General features: G+C 41.7%; 1 protein-coding gene across 2 annotated transcripts in view; it reads left to right on the top strand.

Annotated features, from left to right (window-relative positions):
* Positions 1-21,777, top strand: part of TERT (telomerase reverse transcriptase) — a 106,477-nt gene that overhangs the window by 52,199 nt on the left and 32,501 nt on the right. The window contains exons 5-9 of one of the 2 annotated variants that reach the window (XM_044295111.1): positions 2,993-3,175; positions 5,823-5,984; positions 16,414-16,509; positions 16,863-16,948; positions 21,595-21,708. In XM_044295111.1, the coding sequence (XP_044151046.1) occupies positions 2,993-3,175; positions 5,823-5,984; positions 16,414-16,509; positions 16,863-16,948; positions 21,595-21,708 (641 nt within the window). The remainder of the gene's footprint in view (positions 1-2,992; positions 3,176-5,822; positions 5,985-16,413; positions 16,510-16,862; positions 16,949-21,594; positions 21,709-21,777) is intronic. The other variant, XM_044295112.1, reaches the window with a different exon arrangement.

The following is a 21,777-nucleotide window of genomic DNA, read 5'->3' as shown; positions in this document are numbered from 1 at the left end:
CTGGCTTTTGTAATAAGTGAGGCATGGGCAGTGGATAGGAAAAGGTAGTCTATTCTGTGGTAAGAAGGTTTCACATGAGAGTAAAATGTGTAATCGTGGCATAAAGGGTTGAGGGTACGCCATACGTTCGTAACTCCAACATTTTTCAGGGCTGCTCTGAATTAGCCAAGGAGTTTGTAGAAGATATGTGTGCATTTAGTGGAGGAGTCTAGTTCTGGCTCTAGTGGGACATTAAAATCACCCCCCAAAATAACCCCGCCTTCTTTCAGGGTGCTAAGTAGTTTGAGGGTCCAAACGAGCCACTGTGTTTTGGCCCTTGTTATGGGCATATAAGTTTATCAGTGTGACCCGGGTGCCTGCGATTGAGCCCTTGATAAACATGTAGCGACCCTCTGGGTCAGCAACGGAGGCAGAGTGTTTGAATGGAAGTTTTTTATGAATGGCAATGCTGACACCTCTGCTTGCTGATGAATATGTGCTATGAAATCATTGGGAGATTCGCCTGGGAGGTAAGTTAGGAATCTTACCCGTTTTAAAATGAGATTCTTGGATGAAAGCTATGGAGACTTTGTCTTTGTGAAGGAGTGGCTCGTTCAGACCCCATGCATTGAGAGATGACACTACAATAGATACCATGATATCAACAACACACTCAAATGCATATTCAGTGAGATCTCCAAGGTATAGGGTTCAGTAATGGTAGTTGGAGAAGGATAATTCGGGTGGGGAGGACGAGGGGGAGAATTTTTTTTAAGTTTAACAATAATGGCAATCAACCACATAACTGGGGTAGGTGAGCGCCCTTCTAAGCACCTGGGAGCACACGGTAACACTGCTTTTGAGGCTAGTGTAGGAATGTGCTCAGGGGTCCCGTATAGCGCCTAGTGATCTCTTAAGGACCAGTAAAGTAATGGTGGGACCAGAACTAGAGGTACACTGGCTATACCCCCTTAGATCATGTATATCAACATAGTGCAAGTAATAAAACAACTATAAAGTAAGGAAAAGTAAAAAATAAAAAGTGAGAAGATATAATGTGTCCATCTGGGTGTCACAACAGCAACGGCGAACTGGTAAACTGATAGGTTGTCGAAGTGGCCTGGTGGCACACGGGCAGCTGTATGATACCTTAGGTATGCGAGTAGCATACATGGAGAGCAGAAAGAGCCCCGTGGTAGGTCCAGGGAAGAATGACAGAGTCTCGGAGGGTTACCGAAGACTCTTCTCGTAGCGTGGATATGGGAGTATCTTGAGGTGAATTGGGAGGATCAGGTCGGGTTTCTGGGCGTGCAGCCCTTCTGGGTTTTATCCATCTTCTCTGACGACACCAGTGTCCAAGGGTCTGAGCGAGGTTGCGATGGCAGCGGTTCGCCTTGGTCCGCAGGCATCCAGGAGGGGGATCTCTATGGGGGTAAGTCCCAAAGTGCTCCAGACAGCTGTAAGGTCTTGTGGCGACCTGATGGTTATTTGTTTGCCATTTTTTGTGATTGCGAGGCCAAACAGGTAAAGCAAACGGAACGGTGTCGCTGATGCTTTCAGCACATCTAAAAGGGGTCTGAGGATTCGGAGTTTGGCCAGGGTAGAGAGGACCAGATCTTGAAACATTAAGATGTCGGCTTTCTCATATTTGAGTGAATTGGATTCTCTGCAGCTTTTCAGGATGTCTGAAGTAGGCCGCATATCATGTTGAGTGGCGACTCATTCGTCTTTGGCCTATGGCGCAAGGCCCTGTGGATTCTTTCAATGATAATTTGAGCTGCCCTTTCCAGGCCTAATAATGAAGCGAATAGTTCCCTGGCGATTTTTGGTAGCGCTTCAGTTGCCACTGATTCAGGGATTCCACGTATCTGCAAATTGCGCCTGCGGCTGCAATTCTCCTGATCCTCTAATTTGAGGAGAGCTTCATTTAGTAGGGCTTTGTGTGCTGCTAGCGCTTCACTGGTTTTCTCGCCAAAGGACAATATGGCATCCTGAGTGTTTTCTAATGCTACCACTTTGTGAACTATGTGGCGTAAGTCTTCCTTTATATCTGCGTTCTGATATGTCTGGAGCACTACCTGCATCGGAGAGCTCTTCCTCCTGAGAGTCGCATGTGGTGCTCGGCGCCATCTTGGTCTCGCTAGATACGGCTGGTTTAGAGTTTTTTTCGCAGGAATTTCTCCAAGTCCTGTTGTCTTGACCCGACCAGAGTTGCCTCAACGATGTCCCCCTGCTTTCCCTTGCCGATCTTTCCCATTGCAGTTCAGATGGAGTGTTTATTTATGGGTGAAATTGCCAGTTCTCTTAAGGAGCTCAGACTTCAATGGCCATGCAGCAGCGTGGTCAGGCTCCGCCCCCATCATATACAGTTTCAACTGAATTTACCACAGATAGATTCCAGTTATGGTCTAGAAACATAAAGAAAAAAACATGATCAAGAGAAATGGGAGGCACTCAGAGCTAAATTTCAAGTGTCATACAAAGGGTCTGAATACTTATGTCCATGCAATATGTATTTAATACATTAGCAAAAACTGTAAAATTCTATTTTCACTTTCTCATTATGGGGTAATAAAGGGGTTATCCAATCCCATAAAATGCCCCCCATATGCCGGGCCTTTCACATTGAATATACTTACCTGGCTCCCTGCGCTGCTCCTGGTCCCTGCAGCTGTGGAGGTGCGGGGACCAGGATCCAGGTAAGTAGATTCAATGTGAGGGGCCCGGCATATTGGGGGTGGGGCATTTTATAGGATTGTTTAACCCCTTTAAAGTGCAGATTAATGGGGGGGGGACTTGATTTTTTTAAAATTTTAGCCCAAGGCCGCAACTTAACAAATGGTAGGGTGTATTCATTTTTATATTGATGGCTAGGCAGTCTGTTTTTTCAGCTGTCATTTTTTTTTTTCTGGTGGTGATCTAAAACTGCCAGTGCACTCATCACCAGCAACTGATATTAGTGCTAGTGAACGTTGAAGATTTATTTCCCTTGCTATTTTTCATATTTTTGCAGATTCAATATTTCAACACTCAAGTCAGAAACCTCTTCAGTATTCTCAATTATGAAAGAAACAAGTCTTCCAACTTGATTGGCTCCTCTGTATTTGGACTTGATGACATATATAAGAAATGGAAAACATATGTGCTGTGGCTTAAAGAATCTAATTCTGAAAATGTCAAGTTTTACTTTGTAAAGGTTAGTACAGTGTTATTATAATGAGAAATGCATTATTGCAGTTTATGATACTGTAAAATTCCCTAAACCAATCATGATTATCATGCTAGAAAGTAGGAGTCGTGGAAAAATATAAAATATTTAATCTACTTTTAAAGGGCTTCTGTCACCCCACTAAAGTCATTTTTGGGGGGGGGGGGGGGCTAGTTAAATTCCTTATACTGCGATATATGAAAATATAATGCTCTTACTTACTTTCTTTCAGCAGTTTCTTCTAAAAACAAACTTTTATAATATGTAAATGAGGTCTCTACCAGCAAGTAGGGCGTCTACTTGCTGGTAGCCGCCGCAAAAAAACACCCCCTCGTCCTGTTGATTGACAGGGCCAGCCGCGATCTCCTCCTCCGGCCGGCCCTGTCAGCATTTCAAAAATCGCGTGCCTGTGTTCATTCGGCGCAGGCGCTCTGAGATGAGGAGGCTGGCCTCCTCAGAACTCCCTCAGTGCGCCTGTGCCGATGACATCACCGAAAGAGAAGACGTCATCGGCACCGGCGCACTGAGGGAGTGCTGAGGAGACGAGCCTCCTCATCTCAGAGCGCCTGCGCCGAATGAACACAGGCGCGTGATTTTTGAAATGCTGACATGGCCAGCCGGAGGAGGAGATCGCGGCTGGCCCTGTCAATCAACAGGACGAGGGGGCGTTTTTTTGCACGCACCCGATGATAAGACGCCCAGATTTTAGAGGATGAAAATAGGAAAAAAATATTTTTCATCAGACCTCAGATCAGACCCCCATATCAGCCCTCCATGTCAGAACCCCATCAGACCTTAAATCAGCCCTTTATTATTAACCCCTATCAGACCTCAGATCAACCCTTTATTATTAACCCCTATCAGACCTCAGATAAGCCCTTTATTATTAACCCTAATCAGGCCTCAGATCAGAATAAAATGAAAAACTTACTTACCTCTCCTGTGCCACGGCTCCGCTCCGGGTCCGGCGTCTCGCTCCCCCTGTCACCTGACAGCGTGTAGCATCAGGTCATAGTGCACACACTATGTCCTGACGCTGTACAGGGTCAAGACAGTGCAGCGCTGGCAGCAGCAAAAAAGACCGAGGAGGGTGAGTGCCGAAAGCGCTTGCTGCACTTCTTCCCCGCTCCTGGCACCTAATGTATACTAGTGAGCGCTTTCATAATGGAAGCGCTCACTAGTATTCGCTTCATAAGATGCACGGCCATTCCCCCCCCACACACACACACACACTTTTGAGGAGAAAAAAAGTGCGTCTTATAAAGCGAAAAATACGGTAGCTTACTTCTCCTGCTCCACCACCACTCTGCATATCCAGAGCTCTTTCCAGCACTCACCACTCCCTTTTCTTTTTTGAGCCTGCACTGCTCTGTGACCTGACTGCCTACCACATCACGTCATAGTGCACGCACTGCGTCCTGACGCTGTATGCGGTAAGGCCAGTACAGCGCTACAGTCACCACTCCCCGCGCCTCCTGCATACCAGCAAGCGCTTTTAAAATGAAATTGTTCACTAGTATTTGCTTTATAAGATGCACTGACATTTTCCCCCCACTTTTATGTATCAGACAATACAGTATCTCAGACAACCCAGTTAAAGAATAAAACTTCTAAACTAACTATACAGACATGGAGAGCGGGGCCCAGGGATCTCCCTGCACTTACTGTTATACCTGGGCGCCGCTCCGTTCTCCCGGTATATCCTCCGGTATCTTCATAGTTAGGCTCCACCCAGGGGAACCTGCCGGCGTCTCATTCTCCCATGCTGTAGCGCTGGCCAATCGCAGCGCTCAGCTCATAGCCTGAGAGAGAAAAAAGCCGCTCAGGCTATGAGCTGAGCGCTGTGATTGGCCAGCGCTACAGCATGGGAGAAGGAGACGCCAGCAGGTTCCCCTGGGTGGAGCCTAACTATGAAGATACCGGAGGCTATACCGGGAGAACTGAGCGGCGCCCAGGTATAACAGTAAGTGCAGGGGGGTCCCTGGGCGCCGCTCTACATGTCTGTATAGTTAGTTTAGAAGTTTTATTCTGGTGAAAGGTCCTCTTTAAGCAATTTGTGGCTAGAAAGTTGGTTTGCATCAATTTTCTCAAGCATGTGCTGGTGTATTTGCCACTGACACTATTCTCAAGTCTTTTCTAACATTGAACTATAAGGCCTCGTTCACACTTCAGTGTTTGGTCAGTGATTTCAATCAGTGATTTGTGAGCCAAAACCAGAAGTGGAGCCTCCACAGACATGAGGTAAAAGGGAAAGATCTGCTCCTGTTCTGTGTTTGGAGTTTAACCTGGTTTTGGCTCACAAATCACTGATGGAAATCACTGACTAAACACTGAGGTGTGAACGAGGCCTAAAGCACATGTCTACCTTCTAACACCAGTTTAGATATTGTGTAAATGCTTTGCATTACTCATCTTGTATTCGGTTTCCGCCTGTATGATAGTTCCATTGACAGTGTTGCAGGCTATAGACCTAAACTTTCTGAACGTTCCTTGCTAGCTTAAATGTCGGCACCGAGGTTTTCTTGGTGAGTTGAATTCTGGGGAAGTGAAGTAAACAATCGTACTTTGTGTCTGTGTTTTCTGGTCGCTTTGCTCTGTGGTTGAGAAATGATCTTTTTTTGTGTTTAATTTGTAGACTGATATAAAGGAGGCATATGACACAATTCCTCATCCAAAACTTGAGGAAGTAATCTCAAAAGTAATAAAACCAGATAATGAAGAAGTTTATTGCATACGACGCTATGCTGTGTTGTGGATGGATTCATGTGGCCGTATTAGGAAATCTTTTAAAAGACATGTAAGGATTGTTTCATTGAAGTATGGTTTTATTTGTGTTCAAGGGCATCTGTCAGCAGATTTGTGCCTATGAAACTGGCTGACCTGTTGAATGTGCCCCTGGCAGCTGAAGGCATCTGTGATGTCCCATGTTCATTTGTGCTTGCATTGCTGAGAGATTTAATGGTTTAATATATGCAAATGAGCCTCTAAGAGCAATGGGGGCTGCAGAATGTGCAGCAGTTGAAGAGAACAGATCCTCTAGGTGTAACGGCAACGCCTCTGTTGCTCCTAGAGGCTCATTTGCTTATATTAAAACATTATTTTTCTCAGCAATGTGGGCACATAAGAACATGGGACCAACATAGATGCCTTCAGCTGTAAAGAGCACATGTAACAGGTCAGCCAGTTTCATAGGTACAAATCTGCTGACAGATGCCATTTAAAGGGAATCTGCCGTACTGAATATGGTGTTTGAGCTGCAGGCAGATTGATATAAAGTTTTATGGGAAAACGATTCAGTATAATTTGCATTTCATTCATTTATATTCCTGCTCATTCTGGGCTGTGAAGTCAAGGAGGCGATCCTATCTGTGGCGGCCTTCCATCCGCGGCTGTGCATTTTCATAGTGACAGGTCTCCTTCAAAGTTATTTTCTCACCAATACCAGTGCTAAGGACCCCCATCATCCCCAAGAATGCAGGAGCTGTAGTGCTTGGCAAATCACCAAACCTGGTACTGTGTACTAATTCATTTATGGGGCCGTATTGCAATTCACAAAACAGAGCATTGTTGGGAGTGGGCTGTAGTGAGAAAAGGCACAAGAACTGCAGTTCTGTTTTTAGAACCAGTGGGGGTTATGAAAGATTGGACCTTCTCCATTCAAACATTGATGGCATATTTAATGGATGTGTCCACAAATGTACTGTATTTGTTGCAATTTTAATCTGCAGTTTTATTGTATGTTACTTCTATGATAGACATTTCTGTAAAAGCTCTGTGCTCTGACCAAAAAAAGAATGACATGGCAGAGGACTGAGCAAGTCCATTAGCATTAACCCCTTAGTGACCCCTTAGTTTTGCATCTTAATGGCCAAGCATTTTTTTGTTTGTTGTCGCAATCAAAGAGCTGTAACTGTTTTCTTTTTCCATCGATGAATGAGGGCTTATTTTTTGCAGGATAAATTGTAGTTTTCAATGGCACCATTTTGGGGTACACAATGCTCATTGCTAATAACTTTCTGGGGGGAATAAACCGAAAAAACAATGTTCACTAGTTTGTGTCATAAATAACATGATAACTTAATAATATTTTTTATTTTTTTTTACTACTTTTGCCCAACAAGAACCTTTAACCCTTTAGCTACCAGCGCCGTACATGTACAAGGATAGGGCATCACACACCCAGACAACCCCTTTAATTAGGTATCCGCAGAGACAAAGTTCAGCAAATTGAGCAGAGTCTTGTGAAATTCTTGTCAACTTATTTTTAATATTAATTCATAACAGTTTGAATTTCACCCACTCAAAGTAAATAGTTGGCAACCCCTAGGCCAGGGCAATAGTGTTTTTACCATAACTTTTAACCTTTTAGTTTATGGATATTCTTTGGGGCATATGCACAGCCCTGTTAATGAGTGCTAAGACAAGTAAACATCGTAGGTTAAAGTGGTTGTAACAAAATGATCAGTGGGGATCTGACCACTAGACGTTGCTCGAGCATGCACACTGAAGCTACATTCACGGTCTGTGGTACCATTGAAGATGGCAGACTGCAGTGCTTGGCTATCTCCAGCAGACTCATACAGTGCATATACTCAATCACTGCTCATTGACATAGTGAATAGAAGACTCTCCTTCTTATAATTGGTGGTTGGATTCTTAGTAGTCAGACATTCCCACCAACCAGACACTTATCAGCTGTCCTGTGGATAGGTGATAAGTTGTCCTTCTGGAGCAACCCTGATAATAGAGGTGAATAAAAGGGGTTCTGTCACCAGGATGAACTGGTAGGGCTCATCATGCTGACTAAAACAATACCTTTCTTTCGTTTGTCTGTGCTAAACAGCTGCAGAGATATCTGTGTTTTTATTCATATGCAAATGAGAAGTTCGAGCACCAGGAGGCGGGGCTGAATCCTGTGAGGGCTAATATACAGAAAGCTAATTTACATTTTACTGACGTGTTAACAGTCACAATATCTAATATATAAAACTGAATGTATGTGTGTGTGTGTCCACTAAAGGAATCTGCACCGTCGCATTTACAATCATGATATTTGGCACACGGGTACACCAGGTGTCCGGGAAGGTTATAGACCGGGTCTCAGCTCTCTAGGACTTACCGTTCCTGAGATATTCCCCCAAAATGCTAATATGGCACATCAAATGACCTACATTAGCCAATACAAGCCTGCAGGACTGTAACCTATGGTCAGTGTTAAGGGGCATAGTGGGCGTGGCTGGGCTCCAGAAACGTTAGTAGCCTCATTTACATATATATTTTTTTTTTTAAAATGGACACAATAAAAGCACAGAGAACTATGGGGAATGGATATTGCGGATGTGCTAGTGGCGATCTAGCAGCCCATGTCCTCAGCTCTATACCCAAAATCCAGGTTACAGGTTCCCTTTAACCCATAATAATAGTCTATTGGGGTAATTTATTAAACTGGTATAAAGTAGAACTGGCTTAGTTGCCTTTAGCAATCAATCAGATTCCACCAGTCATTTTTGACAGCTCCTTTGGAAAATGAAAGGTGGAATCTGGTTAGTTGCTATGGACAACTAAGCCAGTTCTACTTTACACCAGTTTGATAAATTACCTCATATATCTTTACCATATTGAAAATAATGTATAATAATAAATATTTCTGATTTCTTTATAATCATATATTGTACCTGTAAATAAACCAGTAATATTATTCAGGTTTCTAAGCAAAACAAAAAACACTATTCTCAATATAGCAAGACATTTTATTGTTATTATATGATTTTATATAATTTATTGTAGTATAACCTTTAATTATGCGTTAAATGAGAGAGAGAGAAAAAATAACAGAAAAACAAGTTTATGTAAATCTCTCCCATGATTCAAACCTGGGATCTCTACATGCAAAGCTATGCACTTATCAAAAAACTATAGCACTACCACATAGAGATGCATGTTTTTAATAAATTATATATTGTGCTTGTGAATAAGGCTACCTTCACACTTGCATTGTTGTTTTCCAGCAGAGGATCTCAATACTGGAAAAAAAAAACTTTTCAGTTTAGTCCTCATGTATTCTGAACGGAAGGAGATCTGTCCAGGATGCATCAAGATGTCTTCCATTCCATCAACATTCTGTTTCTTGACTGGACACAAAACTGCTGCAAGCTGCGGTTTTGTGTCCGGTCATAAAAACGGATCAGTCACTGAAAACAATGAAAGTCAATAGTGACGGATCTGTTTTTAGGAGCATAAAAAAAAACTGATCTGTCACTCCTTGACTTTCAATGTACAAACCGGATTCCAAAAAAGTTGGGACACTATACAAATCGTGAATAAAAACTGAATGCAATGATGTGGAGGTGCCAACTTCTAATATTTTATTCAGAATAGAACATAAATCACGGAACAAAAGTTTAAACTGAGAAAATGTACCATTTTAAGGGAAAAATATGTTGAATCAGAATTTCATGGTGTCAACAAATCCCCAAAAAGTTGGGACAAGGCCATTTTCACCACTGTGTGGCATCTCCCCTTCTTCTTACAACACTCAACAGACGTCTGGGGACCGAGGAGACCAGTTTCTTAAGTTTAGAAATAGGAATGCTCTCCCATTCTTGTCTAATACAGGCCTCTAACTGTTCAATCGTCTTGGGCCTTCTTTGTTGCACCTTCCTCTTTATGATGCGCCAAATGTTCTCTATAGGTGAAAAATCTGGACTGCAGACTGGCCATTTCAGTACCCGGATCCTTCTCCTACGCAGCCATGATGTTGTGATTGATGCAGAATGTGGTCTGGCATTATCTTGTTGAAAAATGCAGGGTCTTCCCTGAAAGAGATGACGTCTGGATGGGAGCATATGTTGTTCTAGAACTTAAATATATTTTTCTGCATTGATGGTGCCTTTCCAGACATGCAAGCTGCCCATGCCACACGCACTCATGCAACCCCATACCATCAGAGATGCAGGCTTCTGAACTGAGCGTTGATAACAACTTGGGTTGTCCTTGTCCTCTTTGGTCCGGATGACATGGCGTCCCAGATTTCCAAAAAGAACTTAGAATCGTGACTCGTCTGACCACAGAACAGTCTTCCATTTTGCCACACTCCATTTTAAATGATCCCTGGCCCAGTGAAAACGCCTGAGCTTGTGGATCTTGCTTAGAAATGGCTTCTTCTTTGCACTGCAGAGTTTCCGCTGGCAACGGCGGATGGCACGGTGGATTGTGTTCACTGACAATGGTTTATGGAAGTATTCCTGAGCCCATTCTGTGATTTCCTTTACAGTAGCATTCCTGTTTGTGTTGCAGTGTCGTTTAAGGGCCCGGAGATCACAGGCATCCAGTATGGTTTTACGGCCTTGACCCTTACGCACAGAGATTGTTCCAGATTCTCTGAATCTTCGGATGATGTTATGCACAGTTGATGATGATAGATGCAAAGTCTTTGCAATTTTTCGCTGGGTAACACCTTTCTGATATTGCTCCACTATCTTTCTGCGCAACATTGTGGGAATTGGTGATCCTCTACCCATCTTGGCTTCTGAGAGACACTGCCACTCTGAGAAGCTCTTTTTATACCCAATCATGTTGCCAATTGACCTAATTAGTGTTAATTGGTCTTCCAGCTCTTCGTTATGCTAAAATTTACTTTTTCCAGCCTCTTATTGCTACTTGTCCCAACTTTTTGGGGATTTGTTGACACCGTGAAAATTTGAATCAACATTTACTCGGATTAAACGTTTGATCTGTCATCTACGTTCTATTACAAATAAAATATTGATATTTGCCATCTCCACATCATTACATTCAGTTTTTATTCACAATTTGTTTAGTGTCCCAACTTTTTTGGAATCCGGTTTGTATTTAGTGATCCATTTTTATTTTATTTTTTCGTTTTGATTTCACACCACCGTATCCTAACGGAACCAATGCATCCTGATGTTCAAAATCAAAAGAGATCCATTTAATTCCTGTATTGAGTTCCACTGCCAGGTCTCAATACCAGAATTAAAGGGAACCTGTCACCGGGATTTTGTGTATAGAGCTGAGGACATGGGCTGCTAGATGGCCACTAGCACATCTGCAATACCCAGTCCCCATAGCTCTGTGTGCTTTTATTGCTTTAAAAAACCGATTTGATACATATGCAAATTAACCTGAGATGAGTCCTGTACGTGAGATGAGTCAGGGACAGGACTCATCTCAGGTTAATTTGCATATGTATCAAATCGTTTTTTCCCCACAATAAAAGCACACAGAGCTATGGGGACTGGGTATTGCAGATGTGCTCGTGGCCATCTAGCAACCCATGTCCTCAGCTCTATACACAAAATCCCGGTGACAGGTTCCCTTTAACAACGCAGGTATGAAAGTAGCCTAAGGCCTCATGCACATGACCGTTCATTTTTTGCTGTCTGCAAACCGCGGATCCGCAAAAAACATGCTATTGTGTATAAGACATGCTATTTATATTTTTTTGCGGGGCCAAGGAACGGAGCAACGGATGCGGACAGCACACGGAGTGCAGTCCGCATCTTTTGTGGACCCATTGAAGTAAATGGGTCCGCACCCGAGCCGCAAAAAATGCGGCTCGGATGCGGACCACAACAACGGCCGTGTGCATGAGGCCTGTAGTATGTATATTGGCTTTCTGAGCAGATCTCAAGGTGTTGAAGCTATAATACATAGAGTATATGATATGTACATGCTAGGACACAGTTAGCCCTCAGCATGTCTAGCCCTGTAAATCAAGTGGAGGGGAGAGTGTGCAGAGCACGGGGGGTGTTACAAAGCGGTGCTCAGAGGATTCAGCCCGCTTCCTGGTGCTCAAAGTTCTCATTTACATATGAATAAAATGCAGATATCTCTGCAGCTGTTTAGCATCCAGACAAAAGAAAGATATTGTTTTAATCAGCATGATGAGTCCGAACAACCAGTATTCCTGGTTTAATATGGTTGATCTTGGTGATGCTTTAACCCCTTCAACCACCATGACTTACCCATATGCCACAGAGGGAACGTATGGAGCGGACTGCTGCGGTGAGCCCGTCTATAGACAGCGGGTGCCGGCTCTATCCCACAGCCGGAACCCGGCTACAATGACAGGAAACGACAATCCCACTGAACCCCATCATTTAACCCCTCAGGTGCGGCGATCAACACTTATAATGGCACCTGTGAGGTAAGGGAGAGGGCTGCGTCTCCCTCTGCTTTGCGATCGGAGCCCCAACAGTGAAACCCCAAGACTCCAATTGGTTACCATGGCAGCCTGAACGCTGCTGAAGCCTTTCAGGCTTCCATGTTAACGTCTCTACTGCTCTTTGCACGAAGCACAACTCAGCAGGGACAGTTTAAAAATACTATTCACCCTAATAGATCTCTAGTAGGGTGAATAGGACAAGGGATCAAAAGATCCCATGTTGTAGCCCTCTAAGTGGGCTAATAGTTATTAAATAAAAAGAGAAGAAAAAACGTTTTTTTAAATGTAAAATATAAAAGATTTAAATTGGCCCCGTTCCCAATTTTACATATAAAAATATATTAACAATAAAAAATAAACATATCAGTGTGTCTGAAAATTTCTGAAATATTGAAATATTTAAAAAAAAATCCTGTGCAGTGAATGCTGTAATCGAAACAAAATGAAAAACACATGAGTCGCCATTTTTAGTCACCTTTCCCCCTAAAAAAAATTGAATAACAGTGATCATAAAGTTGTACGTACCACAAAAATGGTACCAATAAAAACTATAGTTTGTCCTCATGCAAGCCCTCATACAGATGTGTGGAAAGAAATATAAAAAAGTTATAGCTGTCAGAAAATGGTGATGCAAAGAAAGTGTAGATTTTTCCAAAGGTTTTTATTTTTATACAAAAGTATACAAGCTTTGTAAACACTGTGATGTCAAAACCCCAAAAACCTTGGAGGAATAGTTTCTATTTATACATTTTTTTTTCATTTTAACCCCACAAATAATTAATTTTCTTTATTTCATTAAATGTGTAATGAAGTCAGGCGGCACTGCGTACTGGTTGAGGGGTGCTCGGTTTGTGTGGAGGTAATCCCAAAATCAGAAGAATGAAAGAAAACTGGCACTCCCAAAAAAATCTTTGCTGGTGATGGATTTATTGGTCACTCATATGACGCATGGCGTTTCGGCACTCACAGGTGCCTTTTTCAAACAAGAAGTGAGCAGCAGCGGTTTTCTTTCATTCTTACGGTATATTAAATGGTGCAATAAAAAAATGCATCTTGTCCCGCTAAAAAGAAGCCCTCATATATGAACAGAAAATTTAAAAGTTATGGCTATTGGAAAGTGAGGAGGAAAAAATGAAAATGCACAGCCAAAAATGGGTCCGATACTTAAAGGGAACCTGTCACCGGGATTTTGTGTATAGAGCTGAGGACATGGGTTGCTACATGGCCGCTAGCACATCCACAATATCCAGTCACTATAGCTCTGTGTGCATTTATTGTGTAAAAAAAAGATTTGATACATATGCAAATTAACCTGAGATGAGTCCTGTCCCTGACTCATCTCAGGGACAGGACTCATCTCAGGTTAATTTGCATATGTATCAAATTGTTTTTTTTACACAATAAAGGCACACAGAGCTATGGGGACTGGGTAATGCGGATGTGCTAGCGGCCATGTAGCAACCCATGTCCTCAGCTCTATACACAAAATCCCAATGACAGGTTCCCTTTAAAGGCTATGTACACATTCTGAAGCATTTTACTCATCTTTGGCTAAAAATCATATTTTAAGTTGGCCTTTGTTAAAAATATTGAGCCACTCTGTCTTTTTTAACTGTGTGACTGGTACTTTCACTTAAAGTATAACTTTTTTTTTTTGGAGTATTGGATTGTGGTGATTAATATCTCCTTGGTGGCCCTATTTCAACTTTTCACTGTGTATTCAATTATCCCTTAATTTCACATTTTTGTTCCCTGTACTGCCTAATTTTACCTATGCTTAAAATAAGGTTGCTAGGCATGGTCCGTCTCTCTATTGAAGGACGGAGGACGCAGAAGTACGCAGCGTGCAAGGTCAGATTACAGACAGACAGGGACTGTAAGTAAATGATTAAAGCCAGATCCTCCCTAGCAGCTGATAACAGTGCCTGGGCTGTGTGCACTTCTCCCTGTCCCTGCGCCTGGCAGACGCTTCCTCAATCAGCAGACTGGGACAATGCAGAGTCGAAGCAGTGCACACCAGGGAAGGGAGATCTTCCATCTGTTCAGTGTATAAATGAAAGCAACATGTGGTAAGATGACCCCTTTGTGCTGCAGGAGATTAACCCTTTAGGGGGGAGAGCTCTGGTTACTGACACTTTTGGGGGGCTATTGTTACTGGCGAGGGCAGTGGCGGCCATCTTAACTGAATAGTGAAATTGCAGTTTTATGCAGACTGGTTGCTAAGGGCTGAATCTTATTAAATATGGGGTAAGTCAGTCTAATAGTAACTGATTCTGGAATATCATGTTATTAGTAGCTACATATATGAAAATTGAAATTAGGGTCTAAGTGTGACAGTTATCTTTTAAACACTTCTCTAAGCCACTTTCTTATCAGTAAGATAAGAACTAAGCTATAATGAATGTTTATATTGTCACAGAGCAGAGATAAGGTTCCCGTCAGCTCCCCAAATGATGGAAAAGACAAAAAACCCACAGGCTGCTACTAGAGCATCTCAGCTCTGTACAGAAAAAAGGACTCCATATTTTAATAAAGACCATTTAAAAAAATGATTTTTAGCTAAAAATGAGTACAATGCATAATAAAAAAATGCCCCAAAGTTGTACATAACTTTTAAAGGGTTAAGATAATGTAATGTTTTTTGCTCATATCCACTATATGTTTTAACATACACTCACCATCACAGCTGCAAAAGTGAAAAAGAGAAATCTAGAGGAGAACCATATTCCACCATAGCAATCATTTCCTACTTGTTTTCATTAAAGGGATTCTCTTGGAATTAAGAAAATAAAATTACTGAAAATGTTTTATTGTTTTATAACTGTATTCCCAAGTACCTTTCATTAGTTATAATGGCTCATTTTGTCTAGGAAGCAATCGTCAGGGGAAATAAAATGGCCGGCGTCCTATTAGTACACACAAAACCTGTCCTTATCACACAGCAGGACAAATCACTTCACAACACTGAGGTAAAGAGCTGCCTCATCCTCCTCATGAAGTACTGAAAGGAGGGTGGGGATGTCGCTAATGAGCAGCAGCACTTGTATGCAGTCTTCATTACCACAGACCCACATTACCACAGTCTGTCCTGTCCATCCTCTCTGTACTTCTTGTCTCCTCATGAACTTCTTTCCTACAGAGATTCAGTTGAAGATCATATTAAATTATATTCAGGATTATAATCCCTGACAAGAAGAGCAGAGAGGAGGATGAGGCAGCTCTTTATCTCCGTGTTGTGAAGTAACTTGTCCTGCTGTGTGATTAGGACAGGTTTTGTGTGTGCTAATATTTTTATTTCCCCTGATGAATGCTCCCCAGACAAAATGAGCCATTATAACTAATGAAAGGTATTTGGGAATATATTTATAATAAAGTAATATTTAAGTATTTTTTATTTTTCTTAATTCCCAGAGAACCCCTTTAATGTAACATTAAAATAAATATTTGAGATAACGGGGGTCATTTATAAAGACCGGCATTTCTACGCCTGTCCTGATATTCCCCTATGGCGCTGGAGGATGCATAACATTTATGCTGAGGTGCATAAATTAAGCACATCTTCCTCAAGTTCTTGATCCTAGATTAAACTCTACTTCAGCTCGTACATTTCGGTCATCATTTACATCAGTAAACTTGAGTACGTGATGGTAAATGTGTCATTGGCGCCACTGACACCACGCCCCTGCCACTTCCACTTTTTGAAATGTGGCGGGGGTTCATTAAAATGCCAGTTGCACTTAAATTTAGTGGCAGGTGTGTTTAAAAAGTCTCAAACAAGCAAAATCATGCATAGGGCCATGGCAAATGACCCTCAATGTCTGCCTTTTTACTATCCTTTTAATTCGTAACCATTGAATTCTTGTCATTGAGTCTCCTTTTATTCTTCTGTTTTAGTCTTTGGGAATCAAGATCTTGTAGTTCTGCGCTAAAGTGCCAGATTATCAGGATTTGTGGGATGCTGGACATTTCACTGTATTTTGTCACTTATTTCAGTTGTACTGAAGTGATATATAATTTATTTTGATTTCATTTTTGTTAGGTTTCGAATTTTGTTGATTTTATTCCCAATATGAAATGTTTTTTAAAACATGTTCAGGAGGTTGATTTGATTCAGAATTCCATCCTCGTGGAACAGGTATTATTTATTGTCTATTTTCTGGACTCCTTTAATTGAAAAACTTGTTGGGTAGGTTCAGAATAGTTGGAAATTTGTAAAAATCTTGAATCTTGAATGCAGTGCATTTTGAAATCCCCAGCATGCTCATAATGTTTTGGAAATGTCACCAAAATTCACCAAGGATTTCACCCCTTCAAAATATATGGGTGAAATCCTCAGCAAAACCCTCATGTGACACCAGTGGATTTTGCTAAAGAATCACTGCACATTTTGCAGCAGTATGTGGCCTTACTTGTTGCCTGTTTTTGATCACAGAAAACCCTCTGCTACCCCCTGCTTAGTGACTAATTTACCTTCTTCCATATTTGTAGAACCTTTCTTTGAATCAGAACTCAAGCAAACTGCTAGCCTTCTCCCAGAAAACCATCTTTAACCATATTCTGAGACTTAATGATCAGTAAGTGTGCTTTTTGTTTTTCTATTTTTTGGGAAATATTCCTTGTATACATGGCAATATGGTAAAACTGAGCTGAGGCATCGTCTTTAGGTCACCAACATATCTAGCAGTGATAAGTATTGTCATATGAGGCAGGTAGATTTTGTTACACCCTTTTGGTGTTGGAAAGTAGATCTCTACCTCCCTCTTAAGATGCCTTCACACGTGGCAGAAAATTCCTCCAGAAAATACGCAGGTGCGGGTTTGTACAGTGGTGTGGATTTTTACTCACTGATTAGGATCCAGATTACTTTGTAAATATTATTTTTGTATTTCTGTACGGATTACATCCCCAGTTTAAATGAATGGCGACATTCTGCTACACATGATTATGCTACATAATATTTTTCTGTAGTGGAACACAGGCAGGGGTTGACACTTAGGGGAAGTCTTTATGTGGCGTATTTTCTGGTGGATTTTTCTGCTACATTTGAAGGCAAATTTACTATAGTAAAATGGTGACATTAGATTTTTCATCAGCATCATGTAAATAATCAAGCTACTTAGAACATTAAATATATTTATTGAAATACACTATGTAAGAAAAAACTTTTCAAAATGTTAAATATGGCTCAATATTAATAATAATCCTTTTTTATTGAATGAAGGGACAGTAATAATACCTCTCTACTTTCTCTATGAGGAGCTTGGCAGACATGAACAACCGGCTCTCCGCTCCCTAAGTTGACCAATGTTCGTGCAGTTGCAAACTCTGCAAGGACATTTAGAAACATCCTTGCAGAGTTAAATGCAGATCGCCTGAAGGTTTTTAGTCTGTGGGCAATCCACAACTGGTAAAGAAACATATGCAAAGCATAATAACAAAGAACCTCAACGCTATCATGCACTTAATATTTTTTAAAAGTGTATTAAATTGTCCTCAGAAATAGTATTTTCCCCGGCACCTCCACAATGGTAGTTACATGAGAGGAGTCCCCACCTCCTGAGGACAGTAAACAACGCGGAAGCCCACATTTAAAAGCCTCCTCCCCTTTACCTGCTTCAATTTGTTGTTTCCTGTCCTCAGGGGAGATGTGGAAGTCCTCCTCTTCTCAACATCAGGTCCGCAACAGTCTGGATATTAACCCTGATCGGGAGGGCTGTTGCACGGAGCAGGGTTGCATTTGCCTCCCTCCCTGGTTCCTTGGCGCAAGCCCTACGATGTAGGCAGCCCCGGGCTTTTCCATGCGGAGACCACGCGGGATTCGTCTCATCGCGAGACTTCAGACGGGATTCTCCTTAGGCAAGAGCATCCCAGCCTCACTGCTTCTGGTTTCGTCACATGAAGGCCGGGAACTGGATATAAGGGGCACAGGAGCTGATTCATGGCGCCACTAGCGTGCAGTTCGCAGCGTTCCTGCATCATGTCTGCATCTGGTGATGCCACTGATAATCCTCGCAGATCTGGGGATCCTGGTTCAGCCCTTAGTTCGGTAAGCCTCCTCCATATATCTAATTTCAAGGTGTTGTGTGCAATTTGAATCACCTAGTGGGTCCATAGCTATGAATCCTGCATAGTACCTTACCCTATATTAAATCTGTTCTAGGGGAAATAATTGGCCACTAAGTCAGCAGCTATAGTCTGGTATCTGCAAAAAAAGCCCTACTTCCTCACTATAGGAAACCACCATGTACCAAATGTACTGAAAAAGTTGTATCAGAGGAGACACCGTCCCTCCTGGATTCAATGAGGTCCCTGATTAAAGAAGAAGTTAACTCTGCAATAGATTTAAGATTGCCTACAGTGTCGGCACATCCGTCTACTTCTAGTACTGCTATACCTGAAATCACAGGAGATGTAGACTGGGAAGTGTTATCTGAACCAGACTCAGATTCCTCTGAATATGGTTCAGGTCGACCCATTTGTCTACCTGAAGAAACAGACTCTTTATTAAAAACAGTTAGAGCAACGATGCAAATTGAAGACATCAAGGAGCCTTATTCTATCCAGGATCACATGTTTCAGGGGCTAGGTGAAATAAAAAAGAAGAGTTTTCCTAATCCATAACAATATTAAAACCCTAATATCTAAATAATGGAAGGACTCAGAGAAAAGAACAGCCATCTCTGGATCATTCATACCCTTTTACGGATTAGGATTCTGCGTTCTGGGATAAAACACGGAAAATTGATTCCCCTGTAGCCTGTATCTCCGAAAAATCCTTATTACCCTTTGAAGACATGGGCCTCCTCAAAGATAGCATGGATAAAAAATTTGAAAGTCTCCTAAAACGCTCCTGGGAAATCAACACAGTCGGGCTGAAGCCCAGCATTGCCGACACCTGTACAACAAGATATGTGTCAGTTTGGCTTGGGGAATTAGAAAATCACCTGGCCTCAGGTACTCCTAGCGAGGTAATTTTGACTTCCATTCCTACCCTCAAACAAGCATCAAATTTTATATCTGATGCCTTTGCTGACTTTAGGTTAGGTTATCCACTAGATCTGTGGCTCTCTTAAATGCTACCTGCAATGCTGTTTGGCTCCGTTCCTGGTCAGGAGATCCTCGATCAAGAAAATGTCTTTGCTCCATTCCCTGTGAAGGTTACCATCTGTTTGGCTTCACTCTTGATGACATCCTTGACAAAGCCTCAGATAAAAAGAAGAGATTTCCCCAAGTGACAAGGCTTTACAACTCCAGGAGAAATTTTCCTAATCAAAGAAGACCAAGACAGGACCTCAAAAAGAAGGAAAATTGTTCAAGATGGCAACAGTCTAAAGGCAGAGAGAAAGGGTTTCTTTTTAATCCTGAAAACAGTGCACGACCCTCACAATGACGCCAGAATTCAGGTAGGAGGCAGATTACACTTAAAAATTGTTATTTTATTGAGTTTGTCTCCCCTCCTCCTAATCGATTCATGTCAAACATTCTTTTTTCCCCTCCTTAGCATTAGTTTGCTTTTGAATTGGAGGTGGGCCTGTTGCTAGAAAAACAAGTCCTGATTCATTGTGGGGAAGAAATTTCCTTACCCTCCTTTTGCCCAAATCCCTCTTCAGCCCAAGATGTAAAACATCATAATATTGATGTCCGTAGATGTACCCTTACCTATATGGAGGTCACCAAATCCTTTAGGAAGTCAGATTTTCTCCTCCTCCAGTTCCAAGGAAAGAAAAAGACCAAAAAGCCAGTAAAACTACTGTTGCTGGTTGGATTAAAGCCACACTTTTTTCTTTTGCTACAAACATAGGGACCTTATTCCTCTGTCAGGACTTAAAGCTCACTCCACTCGTGTCATTTCCGCATCTTGGGCTGAAGCAGCCTCAGCTGCAAAGCAGCCACCTGGGCCAACCCAATGACTTTTTTAACCATTATAAACAAGATGTAATCTCCAACCAGGATCTGTCCTTTGGGCGTAATGTAATTGCCATTGTGGAGGCGCCGGGGAAAAGAGCAAATTACTCTTACCTGGTAGTTGGATTATCCACTAGCCTCCACAATGGCACTGGTATTCCTTCCCTAATGATTTCGTTTTTGGTTATTTTTTTGTCTAATACAAGCATATTGTCTTTTACTCTGTGTTCTTTGTAATTAACTGAAGCAGGTAAAGGCAATGATGATTTAAATGTGGGCTTCTACTTTGTTTTCTGTCCTTGGGAGGCGGGGACTCCTCTCATGTAACTGCCATTGTGGAGGTTTATGGAAAATCCAATTACCAGGTAAGAGTAATTTGCTCTTACCTTAGTCCGATCCTCCTTCATGGATGACCTCAAATCTGCTCTAATTATGTTTCTCGATACATGACGGGTCTTATTTTGATGGAACAAAACATATTGTTATATGATTAAGGATTCTAAATGTTGAATTCCTTTGAACAGAAATATGCATATTAGGTTTTCTGCTTTATTTGTGTTCAGTAATGAATATAGAATAGAAGTTGCATTATTCTCAGGTAAATAAATAGCATTAAAGGGGTTGGCCACTTTCTGACTACTTGTGACCAATGTATATGTAAGATGACTGTATGGCACTTACTAATATAGCCTTTGTTGATATTCTGTGCGGTTTGCTATATTTCATAAGGTATGCTCCCTTGTTAGGCAAATCTTCTGTGCTGTCTGCATAGAGATCCTGTCCATAAGATGGCCGCTGAAGGAGGTCAGGTGACCAGACACATCAGTCGGCTTCCTCCATTCAGACACACTGCACCTGCACTAAGCCTCCAACAGTGCAAGTATAGGTGGCAGGTTGTACTGGAGCACTTGTATGCAGTCTCCATTACCACAGTCTGTCCTGTCCTTCCTCTCTGTACCTGTCTCCTAATGAACTCCATTCCCACAAAGATTCAGCTAAATATCATATTAAACTGTATTCAGGATCATAATCTCTGACAAGCAGAGAGGATGATGAGGCAGCTCTTTACATCAGTGTTGTGAAGTAAGTTGTCCTCCTGTGTGGTTAGGACAGGTTTTGCGTGTACTAATAGGATGGCGGCCATTTTGTTTCTCCTAATCATTGCTCCATAGAAAAAACGAGCCATTATAACTAATGTAAGGTATTTGGGAATATATTTTTAATAAAGTAATATTTATGTATTTTCATTTTCTTAATTCCCGGAGCACCCCTTTAAGCAACCAATGTCATTTAAATGAATTGTTTCTCTTTTCAGATATTATATGCAGTGTTGTGGAATACCTCAGGGCTCCATGTTGTCAGCATTACTCTGTAGTTTATGCTATGGTGATATGGAAAATAAATTGTTCTGTGGAATACAAGATCATGGGTAGGTAAACATGTCCTTGTGGAATATAAAAGCATGGGTAGGTAATAATGTCTTTGTGGAATATAAGAG

This window comes from Bufo gargarizans, chromosome 5, assembly GCF_014858855.1.
Source record: "Bufo gargarizans isolate SCDJY-AF-19 chromosome 5, ASM1485885v1, whole genome shotgun sequence".
In the NCBI taxonomy this organism is placed as follows: Eukaryota; Metazoa; Chordata; class Amphibia; order Anura; family Bufonidae; genus Bufo; species Bufo gargarizans.
The sequence above is the reverse complement of the archived record's forward strand: the minus strand, read 5'-3'. Positions and strand labels throughout refer to the sequence as shown.